This window comes from Pseudorasbora parva, chromosome 3 (assembly GCF_024679245.1).
Source record: "Pseudorasbora parva isolate DD20220531a chromosome 3, ASM2467924v1, whole genome shotgun sequence".
NCBI lineage: Eukaryota > Metazoa > Chordata > Actinopteri > Cypriniformes > Gobionidae > Pseudorasbora > Pseudorasbora parva.
Window position 1 is genome coordinate 43,336,641 of NC_090174.1, and position 20,629 is coordinate 43,357,269.

At 37.3% G+C, this 20,629-nt stretch overlaps 1 protein-coding gene across 10 annotated transcripts in view; it reads right to left on the reverse strand.

Moving 5' to 3' along the window:
- trpm3 (transient receptor potential cation channel, subfamily M, member 3) overlaps positions 1-20,629 on the reverse strand; it is a 198,815-nt gene that overhangs the window by 156,706 nt on the left and 21,480 nt on the right. For 4 of the 10 annotated variants that reach the window (XM_067439003.1, XM_067439000.1, XM_067439012.1 and 1 more), the window contains exon 1: positions 17,193-17,679. The exons of 2 other annotated variants lie outside the window; for them this stretch is intronic. In XM_067439003.1, the coding sequence (XP_067295104.1) occupies positions 17,193-17,369 (177 nt within the window). In that variant the 5' untranslated portion in view covers positions 17,370-17,679. Of the gene's footprint in view, positions 1-17,192; positions 17,681-20,629 lie in introns of those variants that run through there. 4 more of the 10 variants (XM_067439001.1, XM_067438999.1, XM_067439013.1 and 1 more) reach the window with 2 other exon arrangements.

Sequence of the window (20,629 nt, forward strand, 5' to 3'; positions counted from 1 at the left end):
CTAGATTTGTATTCTAGAATTTGTATTCCCCCAGATTTCTATTCCATATGTTAAATATGGGGGTGATGAGAGTACTGTACAATTTATAATGCACTTTTGTTAAAAATATATTGCAATTTATATAAAATTGCAATTGTTTTTAATATTTTCTTATAAACATTTTGTATATATGTCCATGCCATTTTATGATCTATAATTACTCTTAAGAATTTAATGTAATTAACTCTAATATATTATTATCAATTTTAAGTTTAATATCAATTGAACACGGGTGCGCATCCAAAAGTTAGTGCTAGTGTGAAAGCACTAAAAGAACAGTTCCAGTTACTGAGTTAATTTTTACTCACCTATATATGATCATTTATTTGTACCTGTATGTGTGTGTCTGTATTGTAATATGATATTATAATGCATACAATTATTAAGTCTGGTTCTACCGTTAAAAACAACCCTTTTATCCCATCACACACTAGAACAACATATTTTCTCTAAACAGATGATGGTATATCTATCATTAACAGCCAACAAACCAACTAATCAGTGACCTTGTGGCAGATTAATTTATCTTGGCAGTATTTACCCCAGCTTGTGCAAATACACCAGAGCTATTCCATAGCATCATCCTCAGTGAAATAAAAAAGACATGCAAAGCATGCGACTCCTGCCTCAACCAGCCCTCCACATTAGTATTCCCCATCTCAGAATGGCTAGGGTTGATGCATCTATTCATTTCAGTGTGGATGGCCCCTTTAAAGTGGTCAAAGGGAATAAGAGAACTGTAATAAACACCTTTATATTTATACAGCACAGCACTGCTTTTATTGTGCTATTCCTATTAGCCATTAATTGCCAGGTTGCCTTGGTAACACACTTGGCACAGGGAACTAATGTAAAATTTATGTCAAGCGAGTGTGGCATTTCCTCCGCTCGTTCTCTGTTAGTGTAGTTGCACTCAGCTCAGGGATCAGGGGTGCCATACTATGAAAATAGATCCATTGTGTAAGCTGTGCCAAGATACATTATTATTGTTGTTAAAAGGTAATTTATAGCTCTGTTCACTGTGTACTTGATATATATATATATAATTTATTTATTTTTAATTTTTATTTTTTTACTGTCAGATATTGGATATTCAATTGCTCATTTCCTCTGTTTCTACATTTGGAGTGTTTGATTCGGAACCTGGTGCATTTTCTCCCTTGGGTTCATTTAGGAATATGTGAACACGCAACCACGCTCAGGTCTGCCCCAAAACAATTGCTCCGAGTGAACGAGGTGGCCTCAGTCCGATTCAAACAAACTCGGGTGCGGTTTGCTTGAGGTGTGAACGCAATCCAACCCAACGAACCAAGTGGTATGATTTAAATAGCAATAGTGTCAGATTCTGTGAGAGAGCACATTACTTATCACAGTTGAAAGAAGCCTCGACAGTGTTTGCATGCGTCTCTTGACACAGTTACCCTCTAGGCATTGCTGGAAGATCCAGAGATTGCGTTTGAATTTGCTGCAGCATTAACACGAATGTAGTCTATAATTTAACAGCAGAAATGACAGCTACATTCATATAGTGTTTGCGTGTGTCTTGACCGTTACAAACAAAGCAACAATAAGCTCATGGAACTCCAATATATCAATCAATATATCGGTAATCTGTCATATCCCAAAAAAGGCTTTACATGGTTTAAATATAACAGCATGAATGAGAGCATGTTGGAAATAAAAGCGCTGAATTTATTTCTCTCTCTGTTTATGCTCATCTCAAGTTGTGTTTAGCTGTTTAACTTGATGCTCCAGCATGGCCACCGTATGTAACTTTTAACAAGATCCATTCATTTAAAACTCCTTCAATTATATTAACGTCTGCTATATAACATTTATATGAATTAACATCTAAGATATTACAGAGAATATACCAGCGCGTTACTTTCTCTTCACTCTTTAGTCTATTAAACAACACAAACCTTTTAAAACTGTAGTTTTAAACTCCTTCAATTACATTAACGTCTGCTATATAACATTTATATGAATTAACATCTAAGATATTACAGAGAATATACCAGCGCGTTACTTTCTCTTCACTCTTTAGTCTATTAAACAACACAAACCTTTTAAAACTGTAGTTTAAAACAAATGCTTATATTTATGCTCATATTTATGATAAAAGTTGATAGACTCACCTGTCATTTATTTATGTTCTTCATTTGAAAACATTACTTTGTACATTTATTTTGTACAGGTATTATTTGCCTGCTGTCAATACACTCACCTAAAGGATTATTAGGAACACCATACTAATACTGTGTTTGACCGCCTCTCACCTTCAGAACTGCCTTAATTCTATGTGGCATTGATTCAGCAAGGTGCTGAAAGCATTCTTTAGAAATGTTGGCCCATATTGATAGGATAGCATCTTGCAGTTGATGGAGATTTGTGGGATGCACATTCAGGGCATGAAGCTCCCGTTCCGTCATATCCCAAAGATGCTCTATTGGGTGGAGATCTGGTGACTGTGGGGGCCATTTTACTACAGTGAACTCATTGTCATGTTCAAGAAACCAATTTGAAATGATTCAAGCTTTGTGACATGGTGCATTATCCTGCTGGAAGTAGCCATCAGAGGATGGGTACATGCCATGGTGGTCATAAAGTGATGGACATGGTCAGGAACAATACTCAGGTAGGCCGTGGCATTTAAACAATGCCCAATTGGCACTAAGGGGTCTAAAGTGTGCAAAGAAAACATCCCCCACACCACTACACCACTACACCACCACCACCAGTCTGCACAGTGGTAACAAGGCATGATAGATCCATGTTCTCATTCTGTTTACGCCAAATTCTGACTCTACCATCTGAATGTCTCAACAGAAATCGAGACTCATCAGACCAGGCAACATTTTTCCAGTCTTCAACTGTCCAATTTTGGTGAGCCGTGCAAATTGTAGCCTTTTTCCTATTTGTAGTGGAGATGAGTGGTACCCGGTGGGGTCTTCTGCTGTTGTAGCATATCCGCCTCAAGGTTGTCCGTGTTGTGGCTTCACAAATGCTTTGCTGCATACCTCAGTTGTAACGAGTGGTTATTTCAGTCAAAGTTGCTCTTCTATCAGCTTGAATCAGTCGGCCCATTCTCCTCTGACCTCTAGCATCAACAAAGTATTTTCGAACACAGGACTGCCACATACTGGCTGTTTTTCCCTTTTCACACCATTCTTTGTAAACTCTAGAAATGGTTGTGCGTGAAATTCCCCGTAACTGAGCAGATTGTGAAATACTCAGACCGGCAGTCTGGCACCAACAACCATGCCACACTCAAAATTGCTTAAATCACCTTTCTTTCCCATTCTGACATTCAGTTTGGAGTTCAGGAGATTGTCTTGACCAGGACCACACCCCTAAATGCATTGAAGCAACTGCCATGTGATTGGTTGATTAGATAATTGCATTAATGAGAAATTGAACAGGAGTTCCTAATAATCCTTTAGGTGAGTGTATGTTATTGTTATAAATAAAGCATTTTAATACTTAACATTATAATGAGCTGCATAACTGCACATTAATATTTAATGATACACAAATTATGCACTTGTGGCATTTTTTATTTTTTTATTTATTATTTAGACAGTCTAGAACTTTATTGGTTATTTGTATTAACATAGTAAATAATTATCGTCTTTTTGTTATTGGCCATAATTTTAACATACAGTTGTTGTTTTTTATATATTAAAATTACACTTTTGTGTATGTATCTATGTACTTTTTTGAGGACACATTTGTACCCAGAAGTTATCTAAATCTTACAAAACCTCCATTTGAGGATGTCCTAATTTGTAAAAATAAAAAATAATTTTAATAAAGGTGTTTTTTTTACATTTATATTAAAAATGTAATAAAAAGAGTTTATTGTTAGGGCTAGGTTATATTATATTATATATGACTAACTGTATATAAAAACAGTAAAAGTCTATGGAATGTCCCTTTTTAGATAAATGCGTGCCTATGCATATGTTTTAGTGATTGGCCCTCTGCAGAGTTCTGTAACTAAGGAAAATAATTGTCAGAGATATATATTTGCATATTTGCTGGAAGTCATTTGTGAAGCACTGCAATTTTCATAATGAAGGTAAATGGAATGTCACCACATTTAAATAACAATTGTACCAGCCTTTTTTTTTACATTTCTTAATCAGCTCATCTGCTCCAACAGGACAGAAAGTCTTGTATCATTCAGAGTGGCCAATTAGTGGTCTTCATATCCTGCTGCAGCTCTTATTAGTCTGACAACATTTCAGACAGAGGGAGATCGAGGCAAGAAAATCTCAGGCTTGACTGTCAAAGCCTGCAGAGTTGAAGATCCAATAAATTTGGTAATTCATCAACATAGGACTACATGAATTAGATGAGCAATACTGTTTATAGAATAAGGCAAAGCAATAATCAAATCAATTCATTTTTAGTTTATGGAATGCTGTTTTATGGGGCTGTAACATTTACATAAAATATTTACCTCAAACATTTTGGCTTTTGTAGATCTGAGCAAACAACATATTTCGGAGTTTTGAATGTCATTGATGTGGCGCATAATATGAGAGAACTTTCTCAAAGTGTTGTGCAAGTAATATATATATATATATATATATATATATATATATATATATATATATATATATATATATATATATATATATATATATATATATATATATATATATCAATCAATGTCAACCTTGCTTGTATTTAAAAGAAGTGTAAGTGCAATAAGACGTGAAAGAGAACTTAGCTTCGGTTGTCAGAAGAGAACTCGCAAGCCTTAAAAACGCATGCAAATAATAATATTATTAATATTATAAATACCACACAATCTGGAATAGAGATATGTGCAAAAGATCACTTCTGAAGTAAACTACGCCATATCATGTACATTGACCTCACTTATCAGAAGTTATCGCACGCTGAACGCTGTTGGATATAGTGATGTATTAGAGGTAAAAAAAAAAAAATACTGTTCAGTTTCTTGCACAAACCAATCATTGCGTGTCTTAAGACATCAATGTCTCGTCCTGAGCCACAGGGTTAAATATAGATTTGTGTGTGCATGTTTTTTATACTCTCATGTGTTATCATTCACATGCATTATATGACTAACAGACGGCTAAAGTTAAAAATCTTCATTTGTGTTCTACTGAAGAAACAAAGCCACCTATATCTTGGATACCCTGGAGGTAAGCAGATAAACATCACATTTGAATTTTCGGCTGAACTATCCCTTTAAAGGCTGCCGGGCGATACGCCTAAGACTTTACTCTTAGAATAAAAAGGCTCTTTATAGTCTCATAAAGTAATTTGTGTTGTCATCTTAATGTTCCTGTAAAATGAGCAACATCCTTTCCTTGTAACTGTAACCACTTAATTTCTGAGTTAGCTCAGATACAACTCACAGTAGCACTCCGTCAAGCTAAACAAAGAGATTTTCAGCCTTTAGTAGCCAATTCAAGTCTCAAATAGCACCTTTCACCTCAGAGACATGGGCTAAAGAGGAACACAATAAACTGTAAGGTTGCAATCCAAGACTCTGCCTTTAGAGTTTCAGTAACTCTACATGTTTGAGTCTCAGTCTGACGGCAATTAATCAAGGAGTGCCCAATCAGATGTCCTCAAATCACAGCATCTCACACAGGTATTCAGCTGCCAATCAAAGGTGCCGTCATTAAAGGCTTCGTTATAAAATGGTGATGCCTTTTGAGATCAAAACAGCTTTTTTAGAACGAGAAAGTGATAAAAGAGAAATGTTGTATATAATAGCCCCTAGAAGCAATTCAATAGTGTCAAAGACACAACAAAGGACTAAAACAGACAAAGAGGTTAATGGAACAACGCTGGTCACTAGATTTGGCAGTGGAAAGAAAAATCCTAAAAAATGACATGTGGATCCCTAGAGGGATAAATGACTACAAACTGGCAGGTCTGGACCAGAGCAATCTTATAAATTCCCAATCATCTTATAAATCTATAGGAAGAGCAGAATCGTTGAATAAATGGCAGTGCAATATAAATTGATTGATTGATTGATTGATTGATTGATTGATTGATTGATTGATTGATTGATTGACTTTTATTGACTTTTTTACATAAATACAGTAATTTATATCTTAATTTAATGCAATCAGCTTAGATTGGGTCTGTATATTATGATAAGCAATTACACATGTGTATCAGTTATTTAGATCTGTGCATACTGTTTGTCTTAAAGTGATAGCAGTAGGGCTGCACGATTTGGAAAAATGTCGATTATTCTGGTAAAATTGAGATTTGCGATTTTTTTGTATTTTTACAAATTAAAAGAGTGTGTATATAAATTTTTGTGTGTACAGTACAGGCCAAAAGTTTGGACACATTACTATTTGTAATGTTTTTGAAAGAAGTTTCTTCTGCTCATCAAACCTGCATTTATTTAACCTGTAATATTATGATATATTATTACAATTTAAAATAATTGGTTTTCAATTTATTATACTTTAAATTATCATTTATTTCTGTGATGCAAAGCTGAATTTTCAGTATCATTCCTCCAGTCTTCAGTGTCACATGACCCTTCAGAAATCATTCTAATATGATGATTCATTTTCAAAGTTGAAAACAGTTCTGCTGCTTAATACTTTTTCATAACCTTTGATACTCCTTTATTATAATACTTTGATGAATAAAAAGTAAAAAATAAAAATAAATAATAATAACAAATGTTTTAAAAATAACATACACAAACAAAAAACAATCTACACTACTGGTCAGTAATTTGGGGTCAGTCATTTTTTTCTTTCTTTTTTTGAAATAAATAAATAATTTTATTCAGCAAGGATGTGTTAAATTGATAAAAATTGATAGTAAAGGAGATTTATATTATTTGAAAATATGTTTTTATTTTGAATAAATGCAGTTCTTTTGAACCTTTTATTCATCAAATATATTAGGGAGCAGAACTGTTTCCAACACTCATAATAAATCAGAATATTAGAATGATTTCTGAAGGATCATGTGATAGAATGGATGTCACGTGACACTGAAGACTGGAGTAACAATCCTGAAAAAGCTTTGCATCACAGAAATAAATGATAATTTAAAGTATAATAAATTGAAAACCAAATATTTTAAATGGTAATAATATATCACAATATTAAAAAAAAAAAAATCTTTATTTTTGATCAAATAAATGCAGGCTTGATGAGCAGAAAAAAACTTCTTTCAAAAACATTACAAATAGTAATGTGTCCCAACTTTTGGCCTGTACTGTATATATTAATATCACTAATATGCACTCGAGCAAAAAGCCACAATCGCCTCAGAGAAATAAACTTTTTTCAGGAAATCTGTAATGTGAAGCTAGCACAGTAGGCTCCATAAAAGGGAGATATAAGAAACACTATGATTAAACATGAAGACAATAAAAACGACTGCATCAAGACATGGTATATTTGAGTTCTTCAAGCCTTCTTGGGTATTTTCATTATAATAAAGTATGCAGTGATAATGCATTGTCTGCCTCATTCTGTGAACAGAAACCACATCAGCTCACAAACACTCGACTGATGACATGAAGTGAGTTAAATACGTGTTATTAAACGTATCGTGTTACAACGCTTCTCATTACTAGTTTGTGAAGATGTTTGACGCGTGCTGCTCTTTCAAACGCATGTTATAAGCAACTCAAACTCGAAGTGCTTTCAGCAGCATTTCCTCCTAATCACAGAGCCACTCTTCACTGACACGCTGGGCATATATTTATTTTATTAAAATCTCAGCCTTTGCGCTTTCATAATCGCACACAAGCCAAATTGCGATTGCGGTTCGATTTTGATTAATCGTGCAGCCCTAAATAGCAGCCTAATATACCTTCTGCAGTCTGTGTTATTAAAGTGGAAATGAAGCTAACAGTAAAGTCAGTAAAGTTAAAGTCAGTAAAGTTAACATTATTTAGTTAAAGGTGCACTATGTAGTATTTTTGCAGTAAAATATCCAAAAACCACTAGCTGTTACATGTATGCATGTCTTGTCTCTGTTAGTTTAGCCTGTGTTTCTCCCCTGTTTAGTTAATTAGTCATGTCAATCACCTGTGCCTTGTCTTTCACCTGCCCCTCGTTATCTTGTGTATTTATTCCCTCAGTTTGCCCTTAGGGTTTGTCAGTACTCGTTCATGTATAGCTGTGTTGCATGTTTGCTATTAAAATCCATGTTTATTAGTGATGGCCAAATGAAGCGTTTCAAAGCATTATTGCTTTCTGATACAATTGTGTCGAAAATGGTTCGTTACTCGAAGCTTCATTCAGATAGAAATTGCAGCACCATCTCCTGGTGAAGTAAATGTAATGCAACAAAGCTGACAACCATAAAATGCAAGTAGGCTTATGTTCACGCCCCGTTTATTACGGGTTTACCGGGGTTAGGCGATCGAAGCTGAAAGAGTGTTAGTGCTGTGAAACGCATTTATGTAGGTACATTTTACAGATACTGAGGAATTTCATGTGTTCACCTTGATAATAAAACATTAATGATGTGTGCGTGTATAATTATTTCTTTAGACAAGGACAGAAGATCAGACCAGCTTTAAAAAGCTGGAAACCATCACAGAAATTCTATTGGTTTCTATTAAAATACCAATAGGAACCGTTGGCTTTTACAATTTAAACCACTACAGATTTTTTTTTTCTTTGTGTGTGGGACATATTCCATTAGGATGTGATGCCCCCACCAATAGAACCCAACACATATCAGAAGAGACCCGCAGAGACCACAATAATTCCCATTACAACCAATAAAATTCCCATGGAAACCATTAAATGCAATAGAATTTCAGTAAAAGAGTTTTTTTTTTTTTTTTTTTTTTATTTATTCATATATATTTTTAGCATGGCAGTATCATGTGTGAAAGCACATAAGAAATACAGCCGGCAGGTTTCAAACCTGTCAACACTGATTGGGCTGTGAAAGCAGTCAGGTGGTTCACTACAGGAGTGAAGCAGTTTGTTTGCTTCAGAAGGCATTTTCACGTGACTAGTGACGTAATGATACAAGCTCCGAAGCAGTGGTTCATTTCAAGGACCGTTCGAGTTTGAAGCAAGCTTCGGAGCATCGGTGTCAGACGTAGGGATGGCTCGATACCACAATTTTGGCTTCGGTACGGTACCACAATCTAATACCGAAGTACCGATATTAAATCGATACCACAAGGTCTGATTTTAGCGCGGGTATATTGCACGCGAATGAGAACAATTATGCAAGTTTTGAGTTTATAAAGTGGGAAATTACCACAAATGTTTATTAGTAAATTAATCAGCAAAGCTTATCACATCAAATCAGTCATTTGAAAACTTTCTTGTGAGAAATAATTTCAGCAAAAATCTCTCAAAATTAGCAAATTGCTTCTGGTTTCAAAAGACATCGCACTACACTAAAGCAATCTGCATAATCCGATTCAACATTTCACGCTCGTCTCGGGATGGAGAACGGAAATCATTTGAACACGCAAGAGATTTTATAGCATTTCGTAATAAGTTACAGGAGATATGAGCTCATACGACACACACACACACACACACACGCCTGTCACTTAGTCAGGCTCGCACATTACACATTAAGTTTCCTTAAACAGTCAAATACACAGAATTATGTACAAATGTCCGTCTTTAGTGAGTATTCACATAAACGCAGGCGGTTGTGTCTAACGCGAATGTAAATAGTGCAATAGTACGCGTGCAAATATAATGAGATCTAAATGTCATTGGTTGAAACGAACGCTGGAGATTGTGATATTCGATCTTATGTTAGGCTGTGTGTGTGCGTTGATCAGTGTAAAAAGAAAATAAATGTCTAAATGAGATGGTTTGTATGATTCACTGACCTGTCGATCTCTTAAGAAGTCTTAAAGTCAGGATAGTGACAGATGCTTCTTGGCTAGGTTTGATGGTTCTTCATCAGTTTTATAAGCAAAGTCATTACAAATGTCACTTCTACTCCTCTCTTTATTAATTCGTTTTGGGCATCTCGAGTGAGATTCGACTGCTTTATCCATTTTGCCCGTCTATGTTGTTGTCATATTTGCCGGTTGTTTCGGGTCAGTTTGGGTAGCGCGCTGCCATCTAGCGGTGAACTTCGGAAAAGCAGCATATACCGAAATGTGCCAAATCATGATATCGTACCGTTTTAAATAAAATATATACCGGTATTTTTCCAGTACCGGTATACCGCGCATCCCTAGTCAGACGTAACATCACTAATGTTTATCGTTCTCCTTTGTCTCCGTGAGCTTATCTACGAGCACAGCCCGTAACACTAGGCCAGTGTTACATATTTTGTTCACCTGAGTACTTATGATTGTAAACCAAATGTTTACAACTATTTGTAAATTGTAAGAAAATCGCTATTTTAACTAAGGACCGGAACGTGTCAGCATTGCATTTGAGCGAGTCGCCTGTCAATTGTGTCATATCTGCGTTACCCTCGGTTTTATTCTGCAGAAGCGCTTTTCTCTTAGCAGTGTGAACATGTCACAGCAGCGCCGAGCGAACACAAAGAGTAACGCCATAACATAATTTTATGTTACACTTAAATGTATCTAATATGACATACATAGCTGCTTTACCTTATAATCATGACCGGAAAAAGCGGAAGTGCTCGCGCCCGGCGTCTGTGTCTCGTCATAATAAAAGTCCCAGTACTCGCGAGCCGTGTGGTTGTATAACAATCACTCCAGCGGCCGTGCTCAGCTCCACAACACTCGGTCCTGCTCTGCTTTACACTACAGTAACGTTAATAATCACATCCATCAACATGATTTCTGCCCGAGTCCTATTTTCCACCAGTTTTGAGGTGAAGACCACATGTCCCAAGATACTGCGCTCACACTTGGCGTCATCAAACTACATCTTTGTTTAGAAGAGGTGCCCTCCAGTGGACGGAAAGTTGCATAGTGCACCTTTAATTTCCACTCCACATTAAAAATGATATCAAATATTATACATGTAGCCATTTGAAAGAAATAGGATTCTTTTGTTATAGCTTTTGTAGCAAGGGTGCTGCCATCTTTCAGTACTACAACTTAGGTTTTTATTAGGGGTGTCCATGGTTAACCGATTAAACGATTAACCGTTAAAAATTGCGTAACCGAGTGAAACATTTTGCTCGGTTAAGTGGCGTCAATGATGTGCTTTGAATTTAGTTGTAATATATTTTTGCACCCCTAGAGACCGCCAGAGCGCTCCCAGACATTTGTAATATCCACAAGAAGAAGTCATGACCAGCTTTCTAAGCGGGCAATGAAGCGGGCAAAGAAAGCGGGGGAGCACTTTAAAAATGAGAGTGACGGGGCAAAATGCAAGTATTGCAATGCAGTGCTTACCGCATTTTTCAGGCTATAAGTTGCTCCGGAGTATGAGTCGCATCAGTCAAAATATGCGTCATGAAGAGGAAAATAACAAGTCGCACTGGACTAAAAGTCGCATTAGGGCAGAAGCAGAGCGGGAGCCGCGCGCGCTGTGCATAACGGATCAGAAGAAAGAAAGTTTGAAGTGAGAAACTTGTGAATGACTAGAGAAAAGCAGACGTTACTTTAACTGTAATGAAGAAAACAAAAAAGCTAATCGCGGACTGAAAGCAAGATGGCCAGAGCTGAAGGGAGGAGTCCACAGATGCTTGAACTCTGCCGGGAGAGGCTCAGCAGCCGCGCGAGTCAAACGCTGTGGGAATCATTCTGAGCTGCATATTTTACTACATGCCCTAATCATGCAGGCGCCTTCGCGGCCACTCGCATTGCTCGTGAACTGGAGCACATCTCATCCTAATTTAACGAAACTCAGCGCCTCGCAGACATGAAATATATCTTAAGAAAGCTTGAAATGTCTTTTAACAGTTTAAAACAAAAAGAAATAGGCTACTCTCTGATTATGTAATCCATGATGTGCATTTCTCTCTATAGGCGCGTTCACTACGGAGATGGTGGTCGTCAAATTAATAAGCTAAAAATAACCCTGACGCACACTATGGTTAACCGAGTATTAACCGCTAAGGGCCTCGGTTAACGGTTAATGAAAAACTTGAAAAACGTCGAGCCCTAGTTTTTATACAGTTTGGAAAAGTATGGGATTTAATTTGAGTAATTACCAAGTCTGGAAAAGTATGGGAAAAGAAAACAGAGTATGGGGAAAATATTAGTGTTTCCAGAATATTGCCCCTGTTCTTTTCAGTTTGTTTTATTTGATAGAAAATGAAGAATTTCTAAAAAAAAACTTACAAGCAGTGATTTCATAGCAAAAGTTTAATGATCATTTAGTGATTGTCGAACATTACTGAATTTTAAAGCACACATTTTCATTACGCAAAACCATTATTTATAAGACTGCGCTACTAGACTGATTACAATCGGATAACTAGGGTCAAAGTAAACGCAGCTAGAGAGACACTTATAGTGGAATTTAATTAGGCTAGTTGCTAGTTCATAAATGGTCAAATACCTTCACAAGTATAACCAATACTTGTGCACACATTTTAACAGAAGAATTAAGTGTTTTTATAAAATTATAAGCTTCAGATTTCTGCTTTTAAATCCAGCAAAAAACTTCCATTGTAAGAGATGTGTCTAAATATTTTTTGTGGTAATCAACATTATGCTCTAATCAACACAAATGCTGTCGATTGAGCTTAACTTGTATTAAGCCCGAAACATTCCTTTAAAGCTACGCTTTGTAACTTTTTTAGTTTATTCTTAGCTAAAAACATTCAAAAATTAATGTGCTCATTAATGTATATTTACTTCTTTCAAGTAATAAAGTATTCTCGTAAGTTTATAATATGCCATTGAAAATACATACGGGTGAGGGGTTCGAATGCAGGTCGCCATGTTGACCCTCCATCTTGAAAGTACATTAGCCAAAGAGGGACATACCTGTAAATTCAAGCTTCGCCTTTCATGTTTTAACACTCGATGGCACCGTTTTGAATGTGAAGAGGGGGATTGCCATGTTAATCTTGGACTATATCGGCCACCGTAGGAGTTAAAACGAAATCAGAATTGAGAGGAACAGAAACCAATATTCACTATCTATACCTTTACACCGCTAGATGGGGGGAAATATCACACAGTGTAGCTTTAAAGCTAATTAGGGTTGTGGCTTTGCCCCATAAAAGCACAGATTGGAGTTTTTTGAGGTGACCGGAAGAGATGAAATCACTAGAATTTAGGAGTGTTCGATTTTAATTGAAAAAGCATCTGATGTTTAGTGACATATCTGTAACTATAGTGAGAAGGTGACTGTAAACGTGCCGGGCGATATATGCATGACAGTTGCTATAACAACCAAAGTAAGGCACATCCGCCAGGCTTAAAGCCCTGTGGTGGTAACACAAAATCAGCCCCCCGAGGTTGTACCGGCTCATTCCAAACTCTGATCCGCTTCTATTTCAGTTGCCCGGTGTAATGCTGTTTAAGACTGCCTTAACACCAACTGGGCACAAGATGGATTTTCTGAATGCTTAGGAACAAGAAAGTCGTAAACCAGCCTTTGTAGTCAAACACAATGGGACACATATCTGGTGACTCCGGGGTAGAATAACTTCAGACTGTTAATGAACAGGGATGTAATAAGTGCACTCCGAATCGTCCACACGTCCAATTTACGTTTAGCATTATTAAACCTTTAGTCCACAGGGATTTCTTTAGGACTCAAACAGCATGTAACACACAAAGGTGCAAAATATTGATTGACAATTTCTATACTTTAACCTACTATAGCACCTATCCCCCTTAACACCTCCCACTGAGATAAGCCCATTTAAAGAACCAAAGATAAATAAATGACTCTGTTTCCAAGCTACTGTTGCCAAGGTTTATATCCACACATTCTCATCAGCCTCCTTTGTTTCAAAACCACGTTAGAGAACAATTAGCCTGTTTGAGAATTTGTGTTGGCATGCACATGCTCCTTTCTGTTTGCACTTCCACTTAGAGCCTAATGTCCGGCCTGCCGAGCATGAAAGCAAACTTCCTCCAAGTTGGGATGTAAAACTGTAAAACTCCTCAAGGTGACTATTGGGAGTCCCTCCTAGACCTGATACATATTCTATGAAAGTACCTGAACATTAACACAGGCACCTTTAACTGCATTTTCACTCCTACCTGATGAAGCTACAGGGCTAATCAGAGCAAATCATTATTTGTTTATTTTTCTCATGGTTCTTCAGCAAGTACATTATGATAATGTTTGTATCAAACACATCTAAATATCTTACATCTCAAAGTCTAGAGCAAGTGGATAACGACAGTTTTAAAAAGACTAGATGCGTCTTCCTCAAGTTGATAAAAGGTGTGATTCAAAAGACAATCCATATGATACACAAAGTGGAGTCGTATCTATAGCAACATGACCACAAATAATTATACACCCACCCACCTGAAGATAATGATGTTAATACTAATGTAGTATTTAACAACAGAGCAGAGACACGAAACGCCAAGTAAACACTTACCGTATGGATTTATAATACATATCTCACCATTTAAATACACTGTGGATGAGAGTAAACTTGCTAAACGCATGCCTCTGTTTTCAATTTAGAGGGCTTTGATATACTCTAATACCAGATTCTTTTTTCGGATGTGCATCATGGCTTCAGAGATTTTTCATTATGTGTTTTCCATAATTTCCAAGTCATACTTTTTTACCATTCAGATCAGTAAAGGGAAGGCTGTGTGTTACAGTGGCCTCCAAGCCATTGTTAGCATAATTAATATGGGGGGAAAACAAATAATTCTCAATATTTTCAGGAAAATACTGTGTATAGGCTCTAAAAAAATGCTACTCTCCTACAATTCAACAGCCTAATTGCAGCTGCACTTAGGATCAAGTAGATAGTTAATGCTTTCCATTTCTATAACTGCAGCTCTCATCTGTTTGTGTCTAAACATATGTTTTGGTGAATAGTGCAGAGCACAACATTAAGGATTTTTATTTTTTTGCTGGCCATTCAATTTAGACTGCCACAAATAGCATAAGCATACATTTCTATATTTTCTATAATTATTTTAGCAATGTACTTTTATATTTGCTATCAATGTAAAATTTTCTTTACAAAAACAAAATTTGCAACACTTAATAAATTCATAAACACACTTTTGCATGAAAATTATATCTGACAATGCAAAACATTAGTGATTTGTAGTTTTCAAATGAAGCCTTCAAAACTATCACGAGTCATTCATGCAATTTCAACAAAAACATCATATAGCTAACTAGATTACTCTTAGAAGAAAAGGTTCTAAATAGAACCTTAGAAGGTTCTATCGGCGATACGTAGTTGGAACCCCTAAAAGGTTCACTGCAAAAAATGCTTTTCTTACTTAGTGTTTTTGTCTTGTTTCTAGTCCAAACATCTAAATATTCTTAAAACAAGAAGTATTTACTAGACAAGCAAAAGTAATTGTCTTATTTTTGGGAAAAAAACTAAAAATTAAGAGAGTTTTTGCTAAGATAAGAAATGTATACTCAACTATACTTGTATATATAACCTTTTAAGGGTTCCAAATACGTAGCTCCGATTGAACCTTTTCTTCTAAGAGTGTATCTTCGTGACATCAGCAGAATTTCCAGCAACAATGTAGAATGCCAATTTCTGTCAGGACCACTATCGTCAAAGATGATTGATTGACAATTAGTGTAGAGTTTGGATTGATAAGAGCAGCAATACCCCCCTAAGGGTAAACAGAATAGAACCAACATGATGGATTGCAGATATGTACAAATGTACAAAATAATTCAGGAATTTAGTTTGATCCGAGGGGAATTAGAATACCACATCCTGACTAGATGAGAGGAGGAGCTGGGGATGGGGAAGGGTAAATGAGCTCTGGATAAACACGATAGCTCCTGATAGTACTGAAGGAGCTTATATATATACACATGTGGTGATAGACGTTGTATTCCTATAGGTAGACGTGATCAGCTTATGTGAGTTTGACTAACATGACCTGTCAGAAGTGACGCTATACGCTTGATATCAGAGAATATCAAATATTTATATTTGCAAAACAAAAGGATGAAGGCTACAAGACAAAGGAATGTAAAACTTTGTGGCAGCGCAGCAGTAGCTCGAAAAGTTAAGTGACTGTCTTGTCAACGGGCCCAAAATTAAATCCTTTTTGATGAAACCTGCAGTTTGTTTGATCTGCCGACATATATTATGTTGTATTGTAAGTCACTTTGGATTACAAGTTCAAAAACACACACACTCACACACGTTTACGTAGTTATCTAACTGGGGATATTTCATTTACTTCGACTAAACATAAACTTAATTTATGTTTTACAAATAAGGATGTCCCCAAAAAGAGGTTGTGTCAAATTTTGTGTACTTCAGGGTATAAATGTATTCCCGATATATAGGTACACACACACAAAATACAGTGACTTAGGAAAAATCCTACAGTATCTGTCCCTCTAGCTGTGCAACTGGAGTTTGCATAAAAGTGGCAAAAGAATCTTTGGTGTGTGTGACAGATGGTTTAGAACTCGCTTCAGGGCACACTCTTGTGCTTAGCAACAACTGACCCACTGAGTTTCCCTTCGTTATTGACTACAAATCAGCCAAAATGAGATAAAACATCAGGGGTCGATATTTCTTGCTGGAACTGCCACATGCCTGAAATCTTTGACCGCAGAGATGTCAACAAAAATGTGATTTCCCCCCACATTTGGCCTGGTGCAACAAAGCATTTCATATCAGTAACACTTCATATAATAACACCTCCCAAATGGCACATAGTCCTGGGAGAAACACCTGATTATGGTTTATATCTAAGCAACAACAGCTGCACCTTTCTCTCTCTGCCTATCTAGTCTCACTCCATGCATATTTTCTGTGGACTTGAAAGCAGCATCATCATGAAAACATTTTAGTGGTCACAACGTGCTACACATGCTACCCTAAAACTTTCCACTGGCATCCTCCGAGGCAGAAGGGGACCTTTAGAATCCCACCTGCTTAAGCCAGACTCTTTCCTGCACCCCTCTGTCCATCTCTGTGTGATCCCATGCCCTCGTTCTCTGCTCTTCTTCCCTTCCGCCAGCGGTCCCTCCCCTGCACCCACCCTCTTCGCACCAAATTCAACAAACCAGAGAAGACAGAGCACACACAGATGCTGTTCCACTTCTTACCAATGCTTGCTGTGAGGCCAGTCCTGACCTCTTGGTAGACCCCTGTCTGGAGCTCAGTCTCTTCCATGACTCGGAGAAGCGCCCTCTGGCGGAGGGGCGTCCGGGCCCCTGCGCCTCCTCCCTCGTGGTGCTGACCTTGAAGCCTTCTCTCCTCCCCTCCCACTTTCTTTTATTCATAACTCTGAAGGTTTCCTTGACGACTCTGGAACAATACCCACGGAAACAAGGAACCCTACACTATGATGATTCGTCTTCCTCTAAAACTCTCCCCAAGTGTCAGGGCATCTCTTTCTTGTCCTTTCCTTGAACAGAGAAGCAAATGAAGTGGAAAGAATTTAGATTCTACACCCTGTTGCATGTGGTCCCACAGCTTCAGATAACGTAGGAGGCTTCACCCGTCGATAGAATACCACAGAAGGAGAGAGACGGAAAAAAAAAATGTAGCTGGCACAGCCCCGCCTGCACGGTTCCTCTTTTGGTTTAAGTCTCCTGATGTCTTCAAACTGAGCGGGCAAAGGCAAAGCGAGTCACTCTGGAACTGAGCTCTCATCCTCACACTCTCTCCCCACCCTCATTCACACACTCTCCCTCCCTTCCTCCCTCCCTCTCCACTTGTTATATCTCCCTCTCTCATCTGCTTCACTGCCAAAGTTCACAGCTCACGTGTTGCCGGCTCTCGTCGTACAGCGTTTGTGGAGATTAAAGAGTTATTCAGAACAGAAGGTTTCTACAGGTTACCCCTCTCTTTCTCCCCTGTGGTCCCACACCGGTTTTAATCGACACAAGAATGCAGGCTTCACATCAGCAGAGCCTCACACGCTCACCAGTGCAAAACCCTTACTACTTTGTGATTTAAAACCCTGAAAACTTTTATTACAGTTAACATGAAAGATTCAGTGAGATCTGTACATCTTAAGGCTCTTTTTTGTACCACAGAGAGTTGACCCCCATGGATCATGTACTTTAGCACTTTTTGGTACCAATTTGTGGTAGTAAAGAGTCAAAGACCAGATTTCTTCCCCTCATGAAAACATCTCTGCACTGTCATGTGCTCCACAACCGGGAGGAAACAGACCTACTTTACATCGATAGAAAATGAAGACTAAACTTCCTCCTGCTGAGCTGGTAAAAATACAAATCAAAGCAATGAATGTGCACATTTAAATATTTTGAATTAGATCTAGGCCTACCAATGCAATCAAGAGTTACTAGTGGAATATACTAATAACTGAAGACAAACAGATTTGTGTAAAAAAAAAAAAAAAACACTTACCAAACAATTCATCACATATATACCTCTGACATATCATACATTGTGATAAACTCTGCGTAAGACCCACCTACTTATAGTTGCCAAGGTTACCACAAGAAAACACTAGTCCAGAATAGCTGGTGGTTCATTAGCAATCCAGTTTACATTAATGTTTAAAAACTATAAAAGGAAGCAACAATTATAAAACTACAACTTAAAAATATAAAAAAAATATTCATAACTGGGAGAACATTAGACTGGATGTTTTTTGTTAAACGAGACACTTAAGATTTAATTTAGAGCTTAAGGTTCTGGTGATGGCTCATGGATATTCCAATGGACTTCAACTGATTAGCAATAAGAAAGTAACACATTTATAAAGGCTTTCCGATTAGTTTAATTAAAAGTTTAAGCGAGAAGACTCTAAGCTGAAAGAAAAATCTCGGCATGTAACCTTATGTAAAGCCCACAGCACACTGAGTCATCACCCTTGGAAGTAAGCGTGGTATTTTATTAAAAAAGCTGCTTGTTAGATCTGAGAAAACAAATACGACCAGCATATTTTCTGACCAAATGAACAGTTTGCTGCTGGTTAGCAGCAAAAAAACATCTCTAGTTTCTTTTCTTAAATCAGAAATAAAAATGGTTCTAGGAACAATTAAAAAGGAAATAGAAAACTAACATAATTTAGAGTTAGCTTTGACCATGTACGACTAATTCAAAAACTTTTATAGCTAAAAAATGAAATGTAAAATTTGTATATAGGAACAAAATTCAGCATAGCTCTTTAAATTTGCTATTCGATAATACAATGGGTGCGTTTACATGCACAGCAGTAAGCTGATAACTCAAAAAAATCAGCTTATTGAAATAATCAGTTTTCCCAGTTTACATGCAAACCAGTAAACTGAATTTTTTTTATTTCCTATATTTTTATATTCAGAAATAATAATGTTCATATATCTGTTATGTCAGTTGTGATATTAAATAAAGCATGTCAGCGGGAGATTTACGGCTCATATTATCCCTCATGCAGTTACAGATGCAGCGTTTTGACTGAACCTCTTCTACTTCTGCTGCTTGAACACATCTTTACAATTTTCTCGGTCTTAAAAGAGTCTGCATTTGTGATATACTGGTATGTCTATATTTCATGCAAAATGCTAGCTCGCTCTGTCTGAATGCATTTAAATCTGTTCTAAGTTTGCGTTTTTGTAACCTATCACACATGCGCACTTCAATAAGGAAAGCAGGTTAATGTGTTTACATGCAGCACAAAATCGAGGTAAGAGGCAAAAAACAACCTGTCCCGAACCGGTTTATGCTTAAGCTTTATGGTTTAAGGTTTATGACTTTACTCCAATAAAAGAAAACGGGTTACCGCGTTTACATGACCATGTTCACTGTCGGCTTATTAGGCATAGTCAGCTTAAGAACGTGCATGTAAACGGACCCATTGACTGTTTGATTAGACTATAATTTTCTACAACATGCTTACATCTGACTCACTGGGGCCTATCATTCCCCATTATTGACTGTGATCATTTTATCCATTATGTCCTCGACCAAGTGCTCAGACCAGCAATTTTGTGACAGATAAAATCAGTCACAGTTTCCACTGTTTTCCAGAGTTTTCAGTATCAAGTACGTCCAACATTAACACAAAAACTAAAGATATATATACACTGATCAGGCATAACATTATGAGCACTGACAGGTGAAATAAATAATCCTGATTATCTCTTCATCACTGCACCTGTTGGTCAGTGGGATTTATTCTCAGCATGTGAACATTTTGTCCTCAAAGTTGAAGCAGAAAAAATGGCCTAGCGTAAGGATTTGAGCGAGTTTGACAAGGGCCAAATTGTGATGGCTAAACGAAAAAAGTGGTCCAAGGAAGGAACAGTGGCGAACCGGCAACAGGGTCATGGGGGACCAAGGCTCATTGATGCACGTGGGGAGCAAAGGCTGGCCCATGTGGTCCGATCAAAAAGACAAGCTACTGTAGCTCAAATTGCTCAAGACGTTAATGCTGGTTCTGATAGAAAAGTGTCAGAATACACAGTGCATTGCAGTTTGTCGCGTATGTAGCTGCATAGCCGCAGACCAGTCAAGGGTGCCCATGTTGACCCCTGTCCACTGCCGAAAGCGCCAACAGTGGGCACGTGAGCATCAGAACTGGACC